The 24,237-nt window shown below is 40.3% G+C and overlaps 2 protein-coding genes and 1 long non-coding RNA gene across 3 annotated transcripts; all 3 read left to right on the plus strand.

Moving 5' to 3' along the window:
• Positions 1–1,615: 1,615 nt before the first annotated feature.
• LOC147422140 (large ribosomal subunit protein uL13-like) lies at positions 1,616–4,253 on the plus strand. Its single transcript, XM_086502628.1, has 5 exons — positions 1,616–1,801; positions 2,359–2,516; positions 2,598–2,714; positions 3,744–3,831; positions 3,921–4,253. The coding sequence occupies exons 1-5, from the start codon at positions 1,688–1,690 to the stop codon at positions 4,068–4,070; spliced, it is 627 nt and encodes a 208-aa protein (XP_086358754.1). The 5' UTR covers positions 1,616–1,687; the 3' UTR covers positions 4,071–4,253.
• A 13,376-nt stretch (positions 4,254–17,629) lies between these two features.
• Positions 17,630–19,770, plus strand: LOC147422141 (uncharacterized). Its single transcript, XM_086503406.1, has 2 exons — positions 17,630–17,904; positions 18,339–19,770. Exon 2 carries the CDS (start codon positions 18,518–18,520, stop codon positions 19,607–19,609), a length of 1,092 nt encoding a protein of 363 aa, XP_086359532.1. The 5' UTR covers positions 17,630–17,904; positions 18,339–18,517; the 3' UTR covers positions 19,610–19,770.
• A 1,365-nt stretch (positions 19,771–21,135) lies between these two features.
• Positions 21,136–23,805, plus strand: LOC147422142 (uncharacterized). Its single transcript, XR_015186811.1, has 2 exons — positions 21,136–23,538; positions 23,608–23,805. It is a non-coding gene; the product is annotated as an uncharacterized LOC147422142 (long non-coding RNA).
• The last annotated feature ends 432 nt before the right edge of the window (positions 23,806–24,237 follow it).

The following is a 24,237-nucleotide window of genomic DNA, read 5'->3' on the forward strand; positions in this document are numbered from 1 at the left end:
TGTCATTGGAGCACGATATTCTAGATGATCACATGTTTGATTTTTGAAGACCCCTCCACAATCGAGGCGGCCAGATGTGGCCATGTAGTAGAGAACAATTTTAACAAATCGAGCACGATGTAGTCGACATGCAAGATTTCAATGCACTCTTACAAAGAACTCAACACATTGAGACGAGTGTGGCTGCCATAAATACAAAAGTAACTATGCTCACAAATATGATTAACAATTTTATGGTGCAAATGGCCAAGGATCAATTGCAGATTCCAATGGCGGTCACTCAAGGAGATGACGGGGACCACCACCCTTAGAATCTCTTCATGTGGTGTATGATAACCCAAAAACTTCATGTAGGTTCAATAATGATTGGGCACATTGTAACTTACCTCATATTGTGGAGTTAAGAACTTGTAGTGATCTCATCACATTAAGCAAAAACGATCCCAACCTTTTGTTATGTGTCGCAAGCAAGTCCAAATTCTACTCAATGACTTTACTAATTTGCATTAGTAGAAAGAATTCCATTTTTTTAATAAATTGCTTAAGAAGAGAGTACATTAAGTTTTACTCAATTGGAGCATCTCTCTCGAGATAGGATCTACTATTAGTGAGAAGAGAGAGCAATAAATTTTTCTTAGTTAGAGCATCTCAATTGAAATAGGGTCTACTATTAGTTGAGAAGAGAGAGCTCCAAAGTTTTCAATGACTTTGTCTCTATGAAACTCTGTTCAACTCCTTCTCCCTTGCATAAACTTTGAGGTACTTTGACCCATCTTGACCTTCAAATTGATCAACCTTGTTCAACCACCAATTGAAGGGCCTTTGTTTTAGATGCTTCTTATACATTTCCATCAGTGAGAATGAGAAATTACAAGAAAATATGAAGGGATAAAAAAGGTTTCTCAAGAAATACCTAAAGAAAGCAAAGAAAAGTGACCAAGAATATTCCAAAATCATTGAGCACCATCAACAAATTTTTGGTTTACCTTACTAAAGAGACTCATAATTTAGAAGGTGTAGGCAAAGAAATGGAAGACACATGGCTACAATTGGTTGTTGCAGACACAATTGATCTCTACATAACAAACTTTTGTGAAGGCATTAACATCTGACTCTCACTGGGACCTACTAGCTCAAAAATCCACACTAGATTACCGTTCAGAGAAGAACTTTTGGTTGGGGGGTAGTAGCTTTGTGAGCCAGTTTAGCTTTGGCTAATGTTCTCAAAGCAGTTATGGTGGATCCTTATGAACCATTTGTGGGGAAATTCATGTTGTTAATCAAGCCTTTGGTCCCATAATACAACCATTTTTGGTAACATATCACACTAAGAAAATTAAGTGCCAATAGGGGAATCACTAGTAATCGCAGGGCAAGGGATGGCTATGGGTCACACAAGGACCACATACCATCAAGCTAAAAGCATGAATTGAGAAACATTGCACATATCATCAAGGGATTCTCATAGGTGGGTAACCCCTTGCCCTTGAGTATAGAATGCGAGCATAAGCTACCGATTGGGCACAATTTGAAAGTGGACAGAACCTTTAAAGTTTAAGAATTTATATCGTCCGTCCGCCCAAGTTTACGTGTGGCAGGGCTACCAGGCATAATAGCATTAGGGTTTACGAAGCAGGATCTTCTTTCGCAGTTCTCGTGCAACCCCGGACTGCTAGAGCTCGCAGCGATGGTGTCTGGATCGGGTCTCTGCGCCCGCGTGGTGGTTGTAGATGCCCGCCACCACATGCTGGGTCGCCTTGCCTCCATTCTCGCTAAGGAGCTCCTCAACGGCCAGCGTGTGGTAAGCTCCGCACCCGCTCCCTCGTTGTTTGCTTTTAGTGTCTCCGGATGTCATGCCTATGGAACCAGACGCAACGGATTTAGTTTCTTCACGAGTCGTAAGCTGTAGGCTCGATGCGTTGGTTTGCCTGTAGTCCTTTGGGCCCCTGTTTTCTTCTATCGATATTCAACTGAAGCGTAAGACCAAATGCACTTTCTGTTGATGTCCGTGCGTGCTTGATGGCTAGTAGCAGGTGCTAAGATCAAGCCTTCTGCACACTGGTGGATGCCTTTACTGCTTACAGTTTTTCACAGCTTTGTTTTGAAGGACTATGGGTTTCCCCGTTCTAGGTTAATTCTTTTTGTGTGGATTTACTTCTATTTCCCATGAAGATCCTTCACATTCTTCACACCTGTTTGTGCTGTGTGATCTTCATTTCCTCTGCTTTTGAGGAATTTGATAAGCAATGCATCTCCTTTATCTGATCATCTGTAGCTTGAGGCCGGTGATATCTGCTTGTCAAAGCTTTCAGCTCGATCCTCTTCAATGGTCTTCAATCAGTTTGGTGATTCTTGCAGGTAGTGGTTAGGTGTGAGGAGATTTGCCTTTCAGGAGGACTTGTAAGGCAAAAGATGAAGTACCTTCGCTTTTTGAGGAAGCGTATGAACACCAAGCCCAGCAAGGGTCCTATCCACTTTCGTGCCCCGTCTCGAATTTTGTGGAGAACAATCAGAGGGTAAGGGTTGGCTGGTGCACTTATAAAGTGGATATTTTATGTATGAGCTCGTCTTTTCTCAGAAAGTCTTCCCATATACAGTATGATTCCTCATAAGACAAAGCGAGGAGCTGCAGCGCTTGAGCGATTGAAGGCATTTGAAGGTGTTCCAGCCCCTTATGACAAGATGAAGAGGATGGTCATTCCAGATGCCCTCAAGTAATGCTTTTTCCTTTCAAGATTATACTTTTCAGACTGCCTGATTTGTGGGAGTTGAGTGTGTTTTCAAATCGATTCCTGCTAAATTTGAGAACTTGTGGAAGGTGAGGATTCCTACTATGTTTTGCAAAATAGTTGTAAAAGGCTTTTGGGGTTCTTGTCTTGCATATTTCAAAGCTACTTTGTGTGCTGGTGTGGGGGAAGTATATCTGATGAATGAAATGAATTATGGAGCGGGTTGGGGTCCTTGAATATATCAATGAGTGGGCTATGTCTGGGCAATGCAAAATCAGAAATATCTTGCTCACTGGGTTGCCCTAGAAATTGTATTTATGTTATGATTGGAAGGCTGTGTTGGGCCCTTTACGGAATACAATTCCAGAAAGCTGTGTTAAGCCCCTTTAGGTAATTCAACTGTAGGATTTCTAGGAGACAGTAGAATGATTGAGGCCTTTTTTCGTACTCAGATTGATAATTTTGCCTGAAGTTTATGCTCATGTGTGTGTGGCTTGCTGTGTTTGGGAGCATATGCTAGTACCTAGTTCCACAGTCACTATTGGGCACTGTTATGATTAGAAGGCTGTGGTGAGCCCCTTATGGAATACAACTCTAGAAAGCTGTGTTGTGAGCTCCTCTAGGGAATACAAATCTAGGATTTGTAGGAGATAGTAGACTGATATAGGCCTTTTTTTGTACACAGATTGATAATTTCGGCTGAAGTTTATGTTGATGTATGTTCATGTGTGTGGCTTGCTGTATTTGGGAGCATATGCTAGTAGCTAGTCCTACAGCCACTATTGGGCACTGGCAACGGTAGTGTGGGGATGTGGTGGTATTTAGTCGAATAGTATGCATGATGGATGACTACCATGGGTCTATACCTTGCACATTTCTTTGAGGGTGAATTTGGGCTTATCCTGGATTCATCTGGGTAAGTTGATAAATTTGGCTTTCTGTTTCATTCACACGTTTTTTTGGCTGCCCAGCTTAGTCTTTTGCTAATGGTTATCGTTTGCCGTTTCACTACAGGGTTCTAAGGCTCCAGCCTGGGCACAAATATTGCTTGCTTGGTAGGCTTTCTTCTGAAGTTGGGTGGCACCACTATGATACAATCAAGGTGAGTGTCTGGAGTACAAGTGCTCCTTCAAGTTTCTTCTATGTTCTTTTGGAGATGTTCTCACTGAGGCGTTTTGATTGCTCTTGCAGGAGCTGGAGGAGAGAAGGAAAGCTAAGGCCAAGGTTTTCTACGAGAGAAAGAAGCAGTTGATCCAGCTTCGGCTGAAAGCAGAGAAGAGAGCGGAAGATCAGCTAGGAGAAGCGAAGGCTGTTCTAGACCCTCTTAGCTACAAGGTCTGATTGACTTTTTTATTGTACCGGGTCCTTAATCAGCAGGTGAATGTCATTGCCCATGCGGCTTTACGTGACCTTTTCTGGGCAGGGTCATTTGCCAGCATTTTTGACAGGATAGTGTTGAAACATGCTCTTTTACTACATACAGACTGTTGAAATTTGAGTTTCTGCAGTGTTTTCCCCTCTTAAGATGTGCAATTGTTATGGATATGTGTTTGTGTAAGAACTGCAATTGTTTTCTGAGATCAAGAGAATCTAGCATCTGCGAACAGCTCAATTACTGCTTCATGTGTTTACTACATTGTTCAGGGTTAAGCTTTCGAATTTTGGAATGTGAACAGAGTTATGTTCTAACACACATATGAATTAATGATAAATGCTGATCCTTCTCTCGAGGGTTATGTAAAACTTGCCGAAAATAGTTTTTGATCAATACCTCGATCGACCCACAAGTCGTTTCTGCGAGTGGTGTAACTGCTTTAATCAAACAGGTAAATCCTTGGGGTTTGATGGCGACTTTGGATGAAATTTCATTTGAACATGATGGTTGTCCTCTTACTGTTAGATCTTTACTCTAATGTGCCGTGTCACGCTTGAATCTCTTCATTATTTTGGCCACTTCTAATGAACTGTGTAGCTAAGTGGTAGATCTCATGCCTCAGGCTGGTTGAAGCTGATACTTCTGCCTTGTGCGTTTGGTTTGAGGACTGCCAGGCTCACGGAAAGCTCGCTGGGCAAGTAACGCTGCTCTGCTGGCTGACCAGGAGGTGGGGTTAACTTCTGCAGTTTTTGCTACCATGAGTGCTCTCCATCTCATCACTGCCGGTGTCACCTGTCTCAGTGTGACTGAGGGTTGATGTCATGTTGGGAAATCTGTTCCGTAACTCACTAATGCATGTGTTTTTATTTGCCATTAAGGGAATCTCTCAACCGTCTTTCCTTTTTGTTAGGAATTATGACACGTAATGTACTGCTCTTTCATGCAGTAAGTTTTAAAAGCTGATACTGAGTCCTATGCTGGAGCATGTGGAAGATAACTGTTCAAAGCGAATTTTGTAGAGGGCTTGGTATTCTCATGCCAGATTTTACATATGACAGTAATATCCATGGTGGTTAGCAGCTTGTGAGGTCCAAGTCCTTGATATTGATGCTCATGATTTGTCCTTATGGTATGAGGTGACGAACATACACAAGCAACAAAGTTGATATTGATGCCCATGGTTTGTCCTTGTGGTATGAAGTGATGAACATATACTCGCATCAAAGTCGATATTGATGCTCATGGTTTGTCCTTGTGGTATGAGGTGGTGAATATATACAAGGGACAAAGTCGATCCCTGTTTATTTTAGGTTTGAGCTTCTCTTCTAGTATACGGATTCTGGTATTGGTTCCTAATATGGCTTCTCTTTGTCAAAGTTCTTATATAAAATTCATTCAGATAGTTTAGAGTGCCCAAGGCTTGACAGTCATTTGTGAGTGAAAGCCCTAAAAGCCTATAGTTTGGATAGTGACATTCTTGACAGAGGCAGGAAATTCCTATGTTTTGGCCAGTTAAGGCAAAATTATTGGAAGCTTGCAAAGTGAAACAGGAGCATGCAGTTGGAGTAGCTGCAAAATAATGTGCATGAGACTTCAGTTAGCAATTGCCTTGCATATAATTCAATTGCCTTGTTATCAAAACATAGAAAAGTTAGGGAAAGGTGCACAAGAATGCTTTTGTATAGCTAATCAAAAGACTTTTTAAACTAATGATTGGCAGTTTTTTAGAGGGTGCAAAGACAGGTTGGGCCAATGACAATGGACATCCACCAATCAGCTAGAGGAATAAAGCGACCATGCAGGGTTTGCAATGTGATGCCTCATGCTATGAACAAGGGATATGCGATTAAGAGCACATTCATGGTTTTAACCTAGCAGGCCATGCTTGTAAAAATAGATCTTTTGAGTTTTACTAAGGTCCATTAGTTTTTGCTGTGATTTAAGCACAATCCATTAGTTTTTGCTGTGATTTAAGCTGCAAATAAGAATAAGGAAATTAGCGTTGAGGAAGAAATCTTGCACATGAAGAGAGGACAATAAGGTTGCCTAGTAAGAAACTTCAAACAGTTTACATTTCCTCTACTGCCAGATAAGCCAAAGTTCAGAGTTACTTTGGCTTATTTGGTGGCAGAGGAATTGTAAACTGTTTGAAGTTTCTTGCCAAACTCCAAGTCTGAAAACCCTATTGTCCTCTCTTCATGTGCAGGATCTGAAGATTACTAAGGAATAGGTCACATTATACAGGACTAAGGAGATACTGAAGGTTTCAAAATACTTCTACGATTGTGTGCACGCTCGGGGAGCGGGAGGAAGCGACCTCGATGACAAAGTCTATTCCAAGGATGATTGGGAAAATGAAATTGACATAGAATTAGCCTAGCTCGAGGACAGAATCAATGAAGGATACTACTATTTGGAAAGGCTTCAATCTGAGATTGATAGATGTGCTGGAATGTAAAAGGCTTATGCTTATGATTCATGATGTATGGATCTTTTTGTATCCCGGACCCCTCATGTATCCCGATCGTAATGACTATAATTTTTTGCTCTTCTAATCAAATTCACCGCGCTTATGGTTATAAAAAAAACAAAAAAAAACGATGAGATTCAAGCCGTTGTTGTCGCACGCTGTGCCAGGCGGCACTGTTGTTGGCATGTATACCAACTAAAGTGTGTAACATGTCCTAGACAAGCTCTCTTCTTGTAATATTGTCTTTGACAACTAGAAAATTAAACCGAGGATGAACATAGAAGGCAAAGCACAGAATGTGTAAACTTGTAGTTAAAAAGATTGATGGAGTAGATGACTCATTGAAGGATACAGTACCTCCCTTAGAGGCATTCATAGCGAGGAAATATGCACTACAATCTTGTAGAGAGAACCTTGTACTTGAATGTGAGGGTGGAGGGGAGTAGCAGTGAAGGATGTGATTGATCATTATATCAAGCTCATCAGTGAAAGCAAAGCAAATTCATATACCCATTGTTCCAAAGTGTGATGGTCTTCTTCAAGTGCATTGAAGCATTTACGTATTTTTACATGTTTGAGACTCCCCATGGTTTGCAAATCCAACAAAGAAATGTCTCCAATAGTGGATGAGAAGCATTTCATCGCCCTTCAACACTGGAGGAGAAAACAAGTATGCGGGAGAAGGGCGTGCTCCCTACGGTTTATAATAATTGGATGAGAGGACGGTACAACCTTCTCGCTAGATTTATGCATGGTCTTTTTTTGGAGCACAACATCCCATTCACATAATGCATTTATCATGATCTTTGACCTCTACAAATTTTGAACATTTGTTAACTCTTGTTGACTGTAGAAGAGATGGCTCACACACCAGTTGTTGGTATAGGCTAAAGATCACAATCCCAACAAACCTCCCTGTGGACTATGGACTAAACTAGTGACCCACTACAAAGAGCTCACATTGCCACAAAGGCCAAACCACAAAGGTTATGCCACGAAGGCCATACCATGAAGGTTATGGTGACTCAATGGACTATGGTGCCACGGAGGCCAAAGGCTCCTCCCCTCAAACCATGAGTCTCTTAGGATCAAGTTGTCTACACATATCGAAATGTCCTCAAAGATGACTCTAAAAAATGAAGCTAAGGTTCACCCATATTCTTGCCTACAATCTATCATTGTCACTACCAAGTCACAGGACACTTGCTTCACATTTATCTCTCCTATTGTGCTGCTCTCTGGATATTGTCGCTACTTCAACATTTGAAAGAGGGATGTCCCATGTTTCCATAGTGTGTACACGCTTTAAACCTCCAACAATCCTTTGTTATATGTACGGGCTTTCTATATCCGTAGCATTTCTTTGCACCTTTATTGGATGCAAAACTGGGTAAAAAAACTAAATACAAAGCTAGGTGATGATGATGTTTGCTCCTCTCCTTGAAGGTGGATTTCTCTTTTCACTCATGGTGCTAGATGGAGCGGTCTTACCACTCGAAGACTCTTCAAGGGCAGTGTGTCTCCTCACAATAGCACACTTTCAAATTGTCCTTGTAAATGAGAACTATTGCATACATTGCAAAAGTTAATGCCTTCGAGTGCAAAAATTTAACTTTGACTTACAAGAAATTAGAGAGAGAGAAAAAAAATCTTTAAAGCCTTTGGGTTCCTTTTAATGCTCTTTGAAGTTTGCTTTGGCTCCCCTGTGAACGCTTGAAATTGAAGAGGATGAGGAATTGCCTCAAAAATCCAAGGGCTTTTAAAGTTGAGGCATTGAGGCTTTAGAGCTTTAGTTGGCTGGAGCAATGGTCTTCCTTGAAAGCCTTTGGGTGTTAGATTCCCCTTAAAGAGCAAGTAGCCTTTAGATCTCCTGGGAATAGGGCGTTGATTGCCTTTGTTCATCACAAAAGCTAGTGAGAAGTGGGACGCATTGGTTTGTCCTTCTTATTGAGCATCATGGCACACTCAGTTGCGGGGACAAGTGCATTCATTAAGCTACTTTTGCATAGGTTTTTCTAGCATTTTCAGTTAAGAAGTCATTCTCTCTCTACCTTTCTGAGAGTGAAGAAGAAAAGGTGGGGTGGTATTCACTTGGTACAGTCAATATATATATATTTTCCAACATTTCCATGCCACATCGTAAAAAACGTGCATGACCAATATCCAAGAAATGACTTTTTGAATAAAATTTTCATTTGGACTTATTTTTAGCTTGAAATTTCTCATACAAAAGACTTTTTGAGCTCTCTCTCTCTCTCTCTCTCTCTCTCTCTCTCTCTCTCTCTGTGCGCATGTGTGCACGTGCACACATGCGCACAAAGACGTGCACTAGCCAAGAGGAGGAAGGTGGTGGTTACATTTTCCTCTTACTCAGTGAGAAGGTAAGGGGTGAAGGGAGGACCACTTTGACCTCCTTTTCCCCCTTTTTTGGTCCAGATTTAAAATACCTTAAAATTTTTAAATTTCTCGAAACATCCTTTTTGCTCTCAAAAGTGTTGCTAAAATGTAATTTTCTCTCTTTAAAAACCATTTTCCACGCCTTTTATTGCAATAGCAATCACATTCAATCTCGACTCCAAATTCTCTCTCTATTAACTTTTTCCCACCATTGTTGAGCACCAAGCAAGCTCCTCTCCCTTCTCTCCCCCTCCCACATCCCATAACCACACCAAGCTCGCTCATCCCCCTTCTCCCACCTCCAAGCATCATGCAAGCTCCTCCCCTCTCTCTCCCCATCCCACCTCCCATTCCCACACCAAGCAAGAAAGATTGTGAGTGGGTTTCGTAAGAACTCACCTAAGGTGCTTGGGTATACATCTTGGTCCCCACCATGTTTGAAATAGTGAAATTTAGGACAACCAAGGCTCTTTGGTTTCAAGAATTGCAAGGAAGGGGACCATAGCTAATGTGTAATATGTCAATGTCAAGTAGGTTGTCAGAACAACTTTCTCAAAGCCAACTTCCACCAGATTATGAGTACCCCTTCTAACAATGAGGAATTTTGTTTCATGTCACGTTGGAAGGTCTTTTCATTCTCCTAATGTGTGTTTTTTTTCTTGTGCATTTATTTTTTCATCTACATTGCTGGAGGAGTAGCCACTTCACAGTCTTTCGTGCAGATTTAAAGCACTATATGTGGATGTTGGAGCAACGGTTTTCTCCTACCTTTGTCCAATCATCTTCACACTCCTATGTTGTCCTCATTCGTTTGTGGACGGCTATGGTAGACCTCCACTCCTTGATAAAGTAATAGTTTCATTTTTCATTATTCCAATTCTTGGTGGTTCTATCCCTAGCAAAGAAAAGATCCTTATTCCAAGATGCAATAGATGTGTTTGTGTAGTTGTATCAACCTTTAGAGACCACTCCTTTCAAAAGGTTTTCCCAAGCGAAATAGCAAGTTGCTAAACTTGCTCAAGTAGGCCCTGCCAATTTTGGTTTGCTAAACTTGCTCAAGTAGGTTCAGTATTTGGTCAATTTGTTATACATGTTACAAGAAGGGTTTGGTAAGAAGCATTGTATAGCTATTATTTGAACTCGTCTATATAAGGTTAGAAAAATACACTAAATGTTGGAGTTTAACTGTTGCACTACCTTTAAAGTACACTAAAGAGAGCGATCGATGAATAAAAATTTATATTGATTTTTGAATAAAGGTTATATGCTACTCATTTTAGCCATTTAAAGAGAGTATCTATCATCTCTAGAGCCATGGGGAGTTCACTACGCATGTTGGGAGTTTAGGGCAATGCATTTCACAAAGGGGATTTTGGCACTACAATTTGGAAGGAGCTTGTAGATCTCTTATTACCTTGATTATGTAAGATCGATTTTTGCAATAGAGGAAGGGGAGGCGTGACACTTGGCATGTGTTGATTTGAGAAAAGAACTAGTAAAGCTATTTTTGTTTGGAGCGCAAAGCCCTCCTCGTACTTCTCTGTCGCCTCTGACGGTGCGATTTTCTGCAACTGCCAACAATAGACAGACACAACAAAGCGAGAACAGTCAACATGCTTTGTGAAGACAGATAGGACAAGCTTCGAGAGAGGAGCGCTGCAGCAATCGACCGCTGAGAGAGAGAGAGAGAGAGAGAGAGAGAGAGAGAGAGAGAGCTGCAGCCCCTTCCGCCATTGCCATTGGAAACGACTGTTTTCAGCAGATGCAAAGTGATGGCTTTTGTCCAGATGAGATCACCTACACGCGCATCTTGAAGGAAGGCAGGGCCAGGTAGCTCTAGACTGTTTTCAGCAAATGCAATCACCTACACGTGCAGCTTGAAGGCATCTGGCATCATGCAAGATGTTGGTATCGGCAGAAGAGTTCACGATGATATTGTTATTCACGGGCCAGGCAAAGTAAGATAGAGCCACATAAAAGAGGGCAAAACATGTAGAGAATTTATCCTTAAAAACTCTAAGATGAGGCGAAAAGCTCTTGAGGACCTTCTATCCAGAATGTCGTCTCTTGGAGTGCATTGATTGCGGGATATGCACAACAGAAGAAGGGCCAGAGAACTCCAGGCTGATTTCAGCGGCCGATGCAAAGCGAGGACTTATCTCCAAGTGCAATCATATACGCGTGCATCTTGAAGGCATGTGGCTCTATGCATGATACTGATATGGGCATAAAAATTCTTGCTCATATGGTTAGTTAGGGGCTGTTGAAAAAGGGTATCGTGCTTGACAATGCCTTGGTTGACATGTTTGCTAAATGCGGTGCTCTTAAGAGAGCACAAAAAGTGTTCGAGGAGCTTTTTGCCCGGCGTGTGGACTCTTCGAATGCACTAATTGAAGGATTTGCCACACAAGGTAGGGACAAAAAGCTCCAGTCTGTTTTTAGCAGATGCAAAGCGAGGGCCTATCTCTAGATGCAATCACCTACGTATGTATCTTGAAGCATGTGCCTCTACGCAAGATGCTGATGTGGGCACAAAAATTCACAATTGTATTGTTAGTTAAAGGCTATTGAAAAAGATGTCGTACTTTGCACTGCTTTTGGTTGATATGTATGCCAAGCACTGATTGCGGTATACGCACAACAAGAGCAGGGCCATAAAGCTCTAGGCTGTTTTCAGCGGATGCAAAGTGAGGGCCTTTGTCCAGATAAAATCACCTACGCGTGCATCTTGAAGGCATGTGGCTCTATGCAGGATGCCGATATGGACTTCAAAATTAACTCTGATATGGTTAGTCTCAAGTTGTCACAAAAAATTGTCGTGCTTCGCAAAGCCTTGCTCGATATGTAGACCAAATCTGGTGTACTTTAGGGAGCACAGAAAGTGCTTGAGGACATTTATGTCTGGAATATCGTCTTCTGGAGTGCACTGATGACGAGATATTCACAACATGAGCAGGACCAAAAATCTCTAGGCTATTTTTAGCGGATGCAAAGCAATGGCCTCTCTCCTGATGATGCACTCACATACGTGTGCATCTTGAAGGCATGTGGCTCTACATAAGATGCTGATATATGCATAAAAATTCACATTGATATTGTTAGTCAGGGAATAAGATGTCATGCTTGGGAATGCCTTGGTTTACATGTACTTTAAAAATTCGCTTCTGATATTGTTAGACCGAGGGTTGTTGCAAAAAATGTTGTGCTTGGCAATGCCTGGATTGATATGTACGCCAAATGTGGTGCACTTCCGAAAGCACAAAAAGTGCTTGAGGAGCTTCTTGTCCGAAACGGCATCTCTTGGAGTGTATCGATTATGGGATATGCACAAGAGGAGAAGGGCAGAAATCTTTAGGTTGTTTTTAGCCGATGCAAATTGAGGGCCTCTCTCCTGATGCAATCACGTACGCGTGCATTTTGAAAGCATGTGGCTCTATGCAAGATGTTGGTATGGGCTTAAAAATTCACTTTGATATTGTTAGTCAGGGGTTGTTGAAAAAGATGTCGTGCTTGGCAATGCCTTGATTGACATGTTTGCTAAATGTGGTGCAGTTTAGAGAGCACCACAACTTCTCGAGAAGCTTCCCGTCCGGAGCTAGAATGCATCGATGGCAAGATTTAGAATCTCATATAGAAATTGCATTTTATCGTGCTGCCAAGATAAGATACTAGTTAAGTTAAAAACTCACGTAGCTTCCCATAGGGGCAGTTTTTCGTAGATGCGAAACGATGGCCTCTCTCTTGATTGCAGGATTTGCTCCACAAGGGCAATGCCAGAAACCTCTAGACTGTTTTCACCAGATGTGAATTGAGGGCTTGGGGCTCTTCGAGAAAGATGTTGTACTTGGCCGTGCTTTGATCGATATGTATGCCAGATGGGGCGTCCCAAAGACTACGAGTTTGTGTATGTGTATGTGTGTGAGGTTACGGACGGACCATCCGGAAGATTCAACCTACCCTAAGACCACGGACATCAAAACTAATGTAGGTAATGGTATGCATGATAGAAAAAGTGAATGTGATAGTCGACATGTTGGCAAAAGTCGCGGAAGGGATGACGATGACACAACACATAATGGTGAGAAGGTGATGCAACAATACAAGGGAGGTCTGGCAACCAATCCATCCAACAATGAGCTTCATGCAGACGACCAATAGCAAAGGTACACTTTATATTTCGTGTTTTGGTTTCCTCTATGTGATCTTAAAAGTTCTTAGATTCCATCATGTATACAATAAAGCAATGAATTTATATTATTTTTATTGAAAAGATTTCAGATGAAGGTGACAAGGACTAGTTATGCCCAACAAAGGGACACACGGACAATACACCTTGACATGGCAACGTGGAATGATACATGTATTTATAAAACATCGGTAATGAGTTCTTTCTTGTACAATTATGATATTTTTATAATAAAAAGTCCCTCCAACACTGGAGGAGAAGCATAAGTCCCCCTTCAACACTGGAGGGGATACAAGTGGCGGGGGAAGGGCACGTTCCTTATGGTATCTTTATAAACGTGGAGAACGGTGCCGACTCCACACCATACATACGTATGGTTTTTTTTTTTTGGGCACAAGAATCTCAAATGCACATAATGCATCTTGTTTCATTTTTATTATAGTTTGAAAATGTTTGTATCCATAATCTTTTCATGCAAAATCTCATTTGTACTGCGAGGTCAAAGAGCTTTTGGCGAAAGCTTCGAGGAAAGATGTTGTTGAGTCTTCATTGGGTATTCCAAGATCATCTTAATAAGTGTGGAGAAGAGCCCATAAACTCACGGTTTCTAGGTGGTTCAATATAGAGTAGATTGGAATAAAAAATTATAGTTACTTGAAATTCTCTAAACTGTCCAAGGTCTGTTGCACTAGCATCACAGGGAGGCCCCCATTTGGTCATCTAGGCACCCCTTTTTTTGCACCATCCAAGTTCCCACTAATCTAAGAAACCAGGCTTTGAGCAACAAGGATCCCAATTGTAAGGACTCCCAAAAGTTTTCTCATATAGTCACTTGATGTGTGATCAAAGCTCATATAAGCCATCTAATCAATAACATGATATCCCCTATCAAAGCATAGCCTTTGCATTGCATTTCCTTCACCCAAAGTATGTGCCCATAGACGAAGCATGCAATGTAGCACTTTTTCATTCCCTCTGTTGCAAAATACATTAGTCACTAAAATACAATTCAAGTACAAAAGGTCATGGTACACCATGAAATTTTTTATTCCCTCTCAAATATAAATAGTGAACCAAAAACCTTATAAAATAATTTCCAAAAGTTTCACTCTAATTTTGGGGCATATTTATACAAAGATTCCATGCAAATATGCATCAAATACTTGGCTTCAAAGACTCCAAAATCTCTTCCCCCTTGCCTGACGTGACCCACCACGTTGACAAAAATCGAAGGGCTCATGTATGTTAAAAATGGGACCTTAAGATGTGGTCAACACAATTATTTCAATAACATGATGTTTAGTTTTGATGCCACAATGGCATGGTGGGAATTTCATGGAGATTTATTCCTTAAACTTCATTTGTAGATTGGACTCTACTCTATCATGTCTACTCATGTGCACTATAGCCAAAATAGAAATAATTTGCACTTCAAATGTTTACAAATTTAATTTAATTTAACAAGAAGTTCAAAATATGGTACACCTATAGTGCTCTTGCATAGTGAAAAATAATAAAGTCCAAATTGTTTCATTAACTTTAAACAAAATTCATCCATGAAGAGTTTACAAGGGGTAGTACAGTCGTAGTTTTTGCATCCATTCCATGACATGGTGTAATCATGGTGACCTATCACATAAGACTATCTCTGGTTTGGGGGGGGGGGGGGGTGTGTGTGTGTCTCCATGTTAGGAAAAGATGTCTTGCTCATGGAAAGATGTTATATTTTCCTACTAGGGCTCCCCCCATGTTAGCATGGTGGTTCTTGATGTAGTGGGAGCCACATTCCACTATACAATGGCATTGCTTGAGGAGAGTTTTGCTCCATCTTGACTTGAGCCTTTGTCATAAAGACCACTCGATCAACATCACCAGATCCCATCTCGCACCATGATCAAACAAAAACACATATGAGTTTAACATTTGCAATTTGTGCCAGAAGCAAGCTTGCTAAGTATATGTCGTAAAAAATTACAAGTATTTGCATTCAACATGGACTAAAATATGTTGAACACATTATGGTGAGATCATCCACCATTAATAACCATGGATTTGAAGCACCAACCTACAAGATATAGCAAAAAAGGCTGTCAAAGTAGTGCATAAGCTCTAATGTGACAAAAAGTAAAAGGCAAGGAGGGTAGTGTGTGTGTGTGCACGCTTGTGCGCGTGCGCTTACACGTGCGCGCACACACACACACACACACACACAGAGAGAGAGAGAGAGAGAGAGAGAGAGAGAGAGAGAGATATATTTTTTCTCATATATATGAGAAGTTTCAAGATGAAAATGTGTCCAAATGAAAATTTAATTTGGACCCATTTTCATCTTGAAACTTCTCATATATATATATATATATGACAAAAAGAATTTTTGAGCTCTCTCTCTCTCTCTCTCTCTTTGTGCGCATGTGTGCACGTATATTTATATGAGAAAAAAACTTTTTGAGTGCTCTCTCTCTCTCTCTCTCTCTCTCTCTCTCCTTGGCTTAGGAACATTGAATATTATACGTATCTAATATTAAGAATTTAGATATTAAGAAGGTTGCTTGTGTTCGTGTAATCATGATAATATAGAATAAAAATGTGTTATTTTTGCACATTATCTTAGATGTGTTTTTAGGATGCACAACATAAAGAAGGTGTTGCAAGGAGCATGGAAAACTAGATTTCACAATCCAAAATGATTGCATGGGTAACTAAAGACACATTAGAAGAAATCAAGTATTTGAACACTAGGAAACAATCATAGGAGGTGCATTGGAATAAGAACAAATACGTATTTTTTTGTTGTTATGCAATGCTTCTTTCTCAGTTAAACTTGGAGAGGACACACACTCACATAGATATGAGGTGTATGTATGCTTACAAGCACCATAGGAGGGACTAAAAATTAGAAGATTTTTTTTTTCTTAAAAATACTTCATTAGAATATTATGTGCAAGTTGGATTCTAGCCCCGTGGCTAAAGCACTGCCTATAGCTAATATGGTAGACCATCCATAGAGGTTTCTTAGACTCTCATTTGACTTAAAGTAGTGACATACCCACTAAGCACCAAATGGAGTGACCATTCAATCATCTTGTCCATCAACCTTTTATGATATTACATCTTTTGGAAAAGACGATTTTGCGTAGTTAAGATAACAAACATTAAGATTCTTTCGCAGAATGTGCATATATTCCCAAGGAACACTTCTCCGAGTTTCTTTTCTCTGCACAATGACACACCCTAAACCCGGAGATAGTAGACGACTCTATTACCAGAGAAGTAGTTTTGCAAAAAATTGACAGTGTTTTAAGGACAAGAGATTCCTATGATCTGATTGTTATATGCCTCTATGAAGATCCTTGTAAAAAATTATAGTAATTTAATATTTTTTTTTTCTTTGGATTGATGAATATTCTTCAAAATTCCAAAATTTCTTGGGGACCCACCTTCCGAAAGTATCTATACCATGTGTTTTCAAGAAATATTTATAAAATCCCTCTACGTACGCGTGCGCGTGCGCGCACACACACACACACACACACTTTTCACTATGAATAAAATGACCTCTTTTTTTTTTCATAAACGCGTAACTTGTTTTCAAATTTTTATTTTAAAACCCCTTTTGCACATGTAATTCTGTAACTCTTTGAAATATGAAAAACCCCTCTCAGTGAAGTCACTTCTACACTTACATATTTTGAGGTGGATCCCTTGGGCAGAACTTATGAATGAATTTTTGTGAGCTGTACAATGTATCTGTATTGTATTGATGTATATCCATCCAAAACCTCAAACAAGAGGATTTTCAATAAAACAACATCATGTCAATGTAAGATATTTTCTCAAGCAAGGAGTTGAATGGATTAATAGGGCTCCACATGGTGAGTTTGGACACTCATAAACGTGCCACCTTCGCAGGCGTGCTATTCCTGATCCACTTTACAAACACCTTAAACTTTTGCAAATATGCAAAAAGTTTATGAAACAGATTAGACGCGTCTGTATTCTCGTTTTCATTCTTTTTCTAGAGCATACGAATTTCAAAACTCATAATGGGAAAACACTCGTTAGAGTGAGTGGAAAGGAAGTTTCCTTTTGAGTGGGAATAGAGCTTACATTGCTAGATTTTCTCCACTACATAAGGGCTTTACATTGCTAGATTTTCTCCACTACATAAGTGTGAAAGAACCCCTTCTTTCCTCCCTTTCACTTCTTTCTTTTCCCACCATCTCTACAAACTTATTCTTTTGTAGAAAGATTTTCCAGACTCTTAACATGACACTTTGTATGTATTCAAAATTTCTCTTTTGCTTTTTACCTTTTCCCCACTGTTAAGAAGTGTACTTCATGATGACTGTTTTACTTTTAGCTAATTGATTATGCCATAGTAGTATCTTAAGCTTGGATCCCATTATTATCATTTTTGGCTAGGTTTAGGCTTTTCAATTATGATTACTGGTTAGATTATAGGGTATGCTTGGTGTAGTGCTGCCTTTTTTCAATCCTTTCTTTCAAATATTAATAAACAAAGATGCAATCTTCTTTGTAGAGTTTCCACCTCTGTTCATAAATGTCCAAAACCTAGTATAAAAATCCATGTCACTCTTTTCAAGAATACTTAAAAGCAAAATCTCATTCTTCTATTGATTGCATGCCCGAAAAACACGGAAACATGGCACAGGTCCTACTTCTACGGTTCAAAGAAATGTCACAGCCGAGACTATCGACGCCCTTGTAATTCAATATTCAACATAAGGTAAGCTTCATATATGTTAATAATTTTAAGTACGACAATTTTAATTTTGATGATGGTTGCAAAGCTATTTTTGATGGATGCTTTTTAGTTGTCAAGATAATTACAATCGTTCTTCTTCAACTATCAAGCTTTTATATATAATATAATAGTAATTACACAATAATAAAAGAATGGCTTGTGTTCTTTGATTGATGCACTAATCTTATTCTCTTCTTTTTTTGGTTTAACACATAATAAAAAGAAATGCTTTTATATATAACATTGAGATAATTCAAGGCGTGCAAATCTCGTTGATGTGTTTTTCTTATCCTATTTATTGTTTTGGCATGTATTGATTTTTTAAAATCATGAATTTACGGTGTGATTACGAAAACTCTTCAAGGTTCAATACTTTGAAATCCTAACTCTTACCATCTTTAATCTTTTGATTGCAGACTTTTGCCTCCTGACAAATTTCAACAAGTCATTGGAAAATATGCCTTTACTGGGTAATCAAGAGCATTAATCACCTTGCTAAAAAGTGAAGCCATCCTTTGGAACCACAGATAGGTGCTTAAAAGAGTGTCAATAGCAACATCTCCTTTGTGGTTACTATAAGAATTTCTACAATTCCATGGATGATATTCAAAAAATTATTGAGCTCAATCATGAAAGTACTCATCAAGTACCCTTCAGAGCTAGAAGTCTTGGCATGCTCGAAAGAACAATGGCTCCTGCTGAAGGCAATGACTACTATCAAGGCATGATCAAGGAACATCAAAAGACTATTCATGATGAAAATGGAACTAACCCTACACAATTTTGTGGTAAAGGAGAAAGCTACAATGACTATCAAGGATTATTTCCAAGAAGCATTCGGCAGTGGGGAAGTAAAGATCGACATAGCAAGGTGTTGACATCAAGGGGATTGCTAAGGGATAGGAGGGTGAGATTGTCAGTCTCTACTGCAATTAGATTCTATGATGTGCAAGACAAGCTTGGGTTCGATCAACCAAGCAAGGCTATAGAGTGGCTCTTAGATAAATCCCAATGGGCTTTTAATGGTCTCCCTTCTCAACATAATGTCTTTCAAAGCTCCAAAAGGAGAAAAAGCTTTGATGTTGAATTTTGTGAAGCTAATGAGAACTATTCGAATGAACATTGTAATTCCTCTGGAGATGATGACTCTCTTCCCTCTATTGCAAGCTCCATTACAAGCAAACAGTCAACCAAAGGTGTTACAACGAAAAAAATAAACCACATTGATGAGTGTAACAATGTGGGACAATGTAACTTTAGTAGCATAAAGCATGATACACTAAAGAGCCAAACAATTAGTGGCAGAAGCAACAACTATCTTGATATGAGTAAAGATGGTCTTATGTTTGATGTTTCATTACAAGGTGATGGTAATGTTGTACCTGAAGGTCATCACTTTGCAGGCACAAATGCTCAAGAGGGTTTGATAAAGGGAATAGACATGGAGGTGGATGAAGAAAAGAGATCAAGAGCTTGGACAGATGGACAAATTCATAGTAGTCCATCAAAAACGGCAGCAATAACATCATTAACAAATGCATGTGATTTGCAATCTCCAGTTGTAATGATCAACCAAGCTTACTTATACTGTAGCTCGCCGCCTTTTGTGCAAGCTGGCTACATTATCAACCTTGCAACGGATGTGCCTTCATCTAACCTTGAACCTGTAAGCTCTTCTTCACTATGAAAATGAGACATGTTCTTCAGGGTGACACTAACCTTTATATGCAAGAAAAAGCAAAAGGAAAAACGATGGTTGCTACTTGCTATAATGTTCCATGCATAAAAGCATTATTTTCTTCTCAAAATTGTACATCTGTTTTTAAGACTTTGAAGCATATGAAGACCATGTATCATTAATACCTTTTATCCTTGACTTATACACAATTTTGTTAGTAAATAGTTTTTTTTGCAGACTGTATATACTGTATCAATGGTCAATGTGTATATGCTTGTCCCCCCCCCCCCCCCTTTGATTATCTCTCTTTCCCTCCTCTCAATTCTTTTGAGTTGAAGACTCACCGCCTTGAGTTGAAAACTTGCTATATATATGTGTCTGTGTGTGTGTGCACGCGCTCATGCACATGGAGTGCTTTTGACTGACCAACTATCACAAGAAGTTTTGGACAAATTCTCACAATAATTCCCACATTGTGACTTACCTCAACATCATGAGCTTCTGTGAGGGAGGCACCGCATACCTAGCTAGGTACGATTGGGGGTAGGGGACCGCCGGCCCGGTGGGGGGGCCGGGGGTCCCGTGCCCCTGATCGTACCTAGCTAGGTATGCGGTGCCTCTCGAGCAGAAGCTCATGATGTTATTCATTGTATGAAAAACACTGGAAAAGACTCCGTTTTCCTACATGAGAAAATTTCTAAATCTTCTTTTGTGTATACCTTAACAAGATGTAATGCCTAGGTGGTGGTTGCTTTTCAAGCCATGTGGGGCTTGTCAATTATTGGAATCCAAGGGCTATTCCAACCGACCGACTGCTCTTTCACACGACTTCTAATACATTCTCGCTGCCCATATTTCTTGCTCCGTCAACAAATGATAATGTAATGGAATTCTATCAATTGGCAGCCATTGTGCCATGCTCTCAAAGCACCGGCTTGCCAGCAGTAGACAGGTTTCTCACGACCCTTGAGCTGGAGCATGATAGGTCTTGGCTAGTGACACACTCTCTGGTCACATTTGGAGGGCGACTAGGTTTCCGAGGAAAGTTCTCTCTCTCTCTCTCTCTCTCTCTCTCTCTCTCCTTCTTGTATGAGGTCTACCCTTTGTTTTGGCATTCCCTTTCTTCTTCTTCTTCTTGTGTGTGCGCGCGCGCACGTGCGCGCGTGTGGACTGCATGGAAATTCTATAATGCGGCATTAATTCTGTAGAAAAGCGGAATCTCAAAGCGATGCAGCGGATGATTTGACACACGAGGCAAGATTGTGAGGCCGCAACCGAGGCAGAGCTATGAGGGACACATGAACCTGCAGAGGGCGCAATCGCGGCAGAGGAGTCGAGGAGAGATGAGCTGGCTGTTGTGGGGTCATTTTGAATTTTTTTTCTATGTGTGGGTTGGCTAGGAGAGCCGCTCTATGGGTCTTCTGCAGGTCGCGCGTGTTCGAATCCTAGTATACCTTTGAGAGAGAGAGAGAGAGAGAGAGAGAGAGAGAGAGAGCGTGCTTGAGAAAGGGGGGGGGGGGGTTTTTTGGGGGGCGATTGCTTCCGCTTTTTCATTTTTTGAAAAAAATAGTAAATTTGCCCGCTTTCAAAATTGAAAGGGAATTTTGTACTCAGCATTCCGTCAGATTCTACATAATTAAAAAAAATCCATGATGTGGCTGCCCTATTTTTTGATAACGTTAGTATTATATTCGTTTCATTATGAGATTCCTCTAGATTCCATAGCTCGTAGGCTTTTCAAGCTTCAAATTCGGAACTCTCTCTCTCTCTCTCTCTCTCTCTCTCTCTCTCTCTCTCTCTCTCGACGGGCAAGGCCTCGCTCTCTCGGCGGGCAAGGCAACGGCGACTGCGTCTCAGCAGTGTGGAGGAATCTCTCTCTCTCTCTCTCTCTCTCTCTCTCTCTCTCTCTCTCTCTCTCTCTCTCTCTCTCTCTCTCTCTCGCCCCCGCACGCGTGCAATGCTCTCTCTCTCTCTCTCTCTCTCTCTCTCTCTCTCTAGCGCGTGCGCCAGCGCGACCTTGCTACTGTGTGCCGTTGCTGTGGACGCCTACGACTGCGTTGTTGTCCTCGTGACGTCGTCTGCAACTTGGAGAAAATACCACGTCAGTGGGATTTCCTCAAAGGTTGCAGCTACTAACCAATTATAACATTTGTGTGCAATAAAGTAATTAATGAATGGTGCACATCGTGTGACTAAGCCACACAAATGCCTGTATGTATGTATTAGGGTAAGTAAGACAAAATATTTGCGGCTGATTAGGAGCAAAGTAAGACTAAATATTATGAAAAAAGTTGGAGAAAAAAGTAGACTTAAAATAAGTAGGGGATACTGGTAAGACTTAAAATAAAATGTATTAGGTAGAAGATGCTGCAAAGATTCTCTTCGCTTCGTTTCGTTGCCCGCACCTTCTTCAGCCCTCCGGCCTCGTCCCCTCAGCCTTGCATCCCTGCTGCCTCTGATCCATCCCCAAAACCTCGATACATTCTGGGCCATCTTGTGCGGTTCACTTCATATGAGAGAGAGAGAGAGAGAGAGAGAGAGAGAGAGAGAGGCCCATGCAAAAGGACTGAACTCCTTCCCTGGTCTTTGCACCACCCTGAGTCTTGAGGCGGTTGCATTTGAGAAAGGCCTTCACGATCCGTCGGCATGTGGACTGCAGAGAGAGAGAGAGAGAGAGAGAGAGAGAGAGAGAGAGAGAGAGAGAGCGCATTTACGTAGATTCCATGCTTCAACGATTTTTCCAAAATTGTTGAGACATACTTGTGGTTCTTTTTAAAATAGGAAGAAGGAATTGTGTATGGTCAAAATAATATTTTCTCCACATGCTACTTTCTACACACACCCTGCTCCCTTTTGGCCTCTAGATCCTCAATTAAAATTAAAAAAACCTAGTTTTGCTGCAATTCCACCACAAATTTTAAAATGAAGGCTTGCAAAATTCAGAGATATGTTGTGGAAAAGCCTTCAAGTAAGAAACCTCCACTACATTTTAAATGAGAAATTCTTTCAATCCATTAGGGGAATTTTGAGGTCATTTTTGTGCCTTTTAGCGTGTAGAGAGAGAGTGGTCTCAACCAATGGTTGAAGAGCTTCCGTTACGGAACCTCTATTTTTGAAAACTCACAAAAAAAGCAAATAGTCTATCTTTACCGCAACTTTGAGCTGGTAAATAGCAATGTAAACAAGTAAAAGTGCAAAGGCATTTAATAGCTGTCGCTTTTAGAAAGACGTACTTCTCATATTATATTGTTTTCATTTTGCATGTTGCCATCATAAAACAACGTTTGGATTATATCTCATGATCTTTTCCAGTTTTGAACCGTTTTTTGCACATTCTGCTTATTCTTCTCTTGAACTCAGACTAGACTTCTCTGCTCATTTCTTTTTTCACCATGGAATCTTCATCACGATCAAAACGACCAAGAACTTCCATTGAAGCCATTATCACTTACAACACGACTGATCAAAATGGACAGAGTAGAATTTCTATATTCATGCCCATTGTAGTTTCTATAGACTTGTTCTCTAATGCTGAAGTCAGAAAATCTAGAACAATGTTTTCAGTGAAGACTTTAAACTCAACAAATGTACTTGAATTTGTGGATGAGGGTTGGAACACCAAAACAGTGAATGGAATCACTTGTTATGTGCAAGCTGGCTCAATTGCTTGCAAATACATGATAGGAACACAAAACTTCATTATGTCATTTTATTACTGAAGATGGCACTATGTTGGTGGTCAGCTAACTCCACTTGATCAAGACATGGAGGACTTCATTGACAGCCCAATAGAAGACATTGATATATGGGTAAACAATGAGCATCTGTCAATTGTAAAGATAAGAGGCATGTGTAGCTTACAACAATTGAGATTGGACCTACAAAATGATGAAATTGAGCTGCCCACAACATTCTGCTTTCAAGTAAATGGTAGAAAGGTAACTATTATGCCTAAAAGTCTCTTGTTCTCTTATTGGTTCTTTATTTAACTTTGACTGTTTTTGTAGGTATCAAAAAGGAATGAAAACAGGCTACAGTGCAAGGACATCTTGGATGGCATTGTACATTTGGTGCCTTAAACATCCTTCAAGGCAATTTTGTAACACATGCCCTGCGAGGATCTTATTTTGTATCACATGACCTACAAGGATCTTATTTTGTATCACATGATTTAAAAGGATCTTTATTTTGTTATTGAAATGCAACTTTTTCAAACATCCAATGATTTGATTTTGTAACAGAGTCTTAAAACAAGTATTCAATTTCAAATATTTGCACTTACATACAAGGGTCCATACAAGGGCCAATTGGTTACAAGTGGGCTATAGAATAGACAATTGGATACAATAGAGAACTGAGAAGCTTGATACAAGTGGGCTACAATAAGCTAGAATAGTTTTTTGGCAGGAGTTTTCCTGTCCCTAGGGGACTTCCTTAATGGGGTTGGTGCTTTTGTAGGAGATTTTCTTTTTGAAGTGGGCTCTTTTGTCCTGGGAGATTTTCTTTTTGAAGTGGGCTTGACTGGAGGGCTTGAAGGCTGCTTCCTCTTTCTCTTATCATCCATCTCTTCACTTGCCTTTTCCTGCTCACCACTCTCTTCTTCATCTTCCAGCTTTGCTTTCCCCTTCTCTTCAACA

Source organism: Adiantum capillus-veneris, chromosome 27 (genome assembly GCF_014529385.1).
Source record: "Adiantum capillus-veneris isolate H3 chromosome 27, ASM1452938v2, whole genome shotgun sequence".
NCBI lineage: Eukaryota > Viridiplantae > Streptophyta > Polypodiopsida > Polypodiales > Pteridaceae > Adiantum > Adiantum capillus-veneris.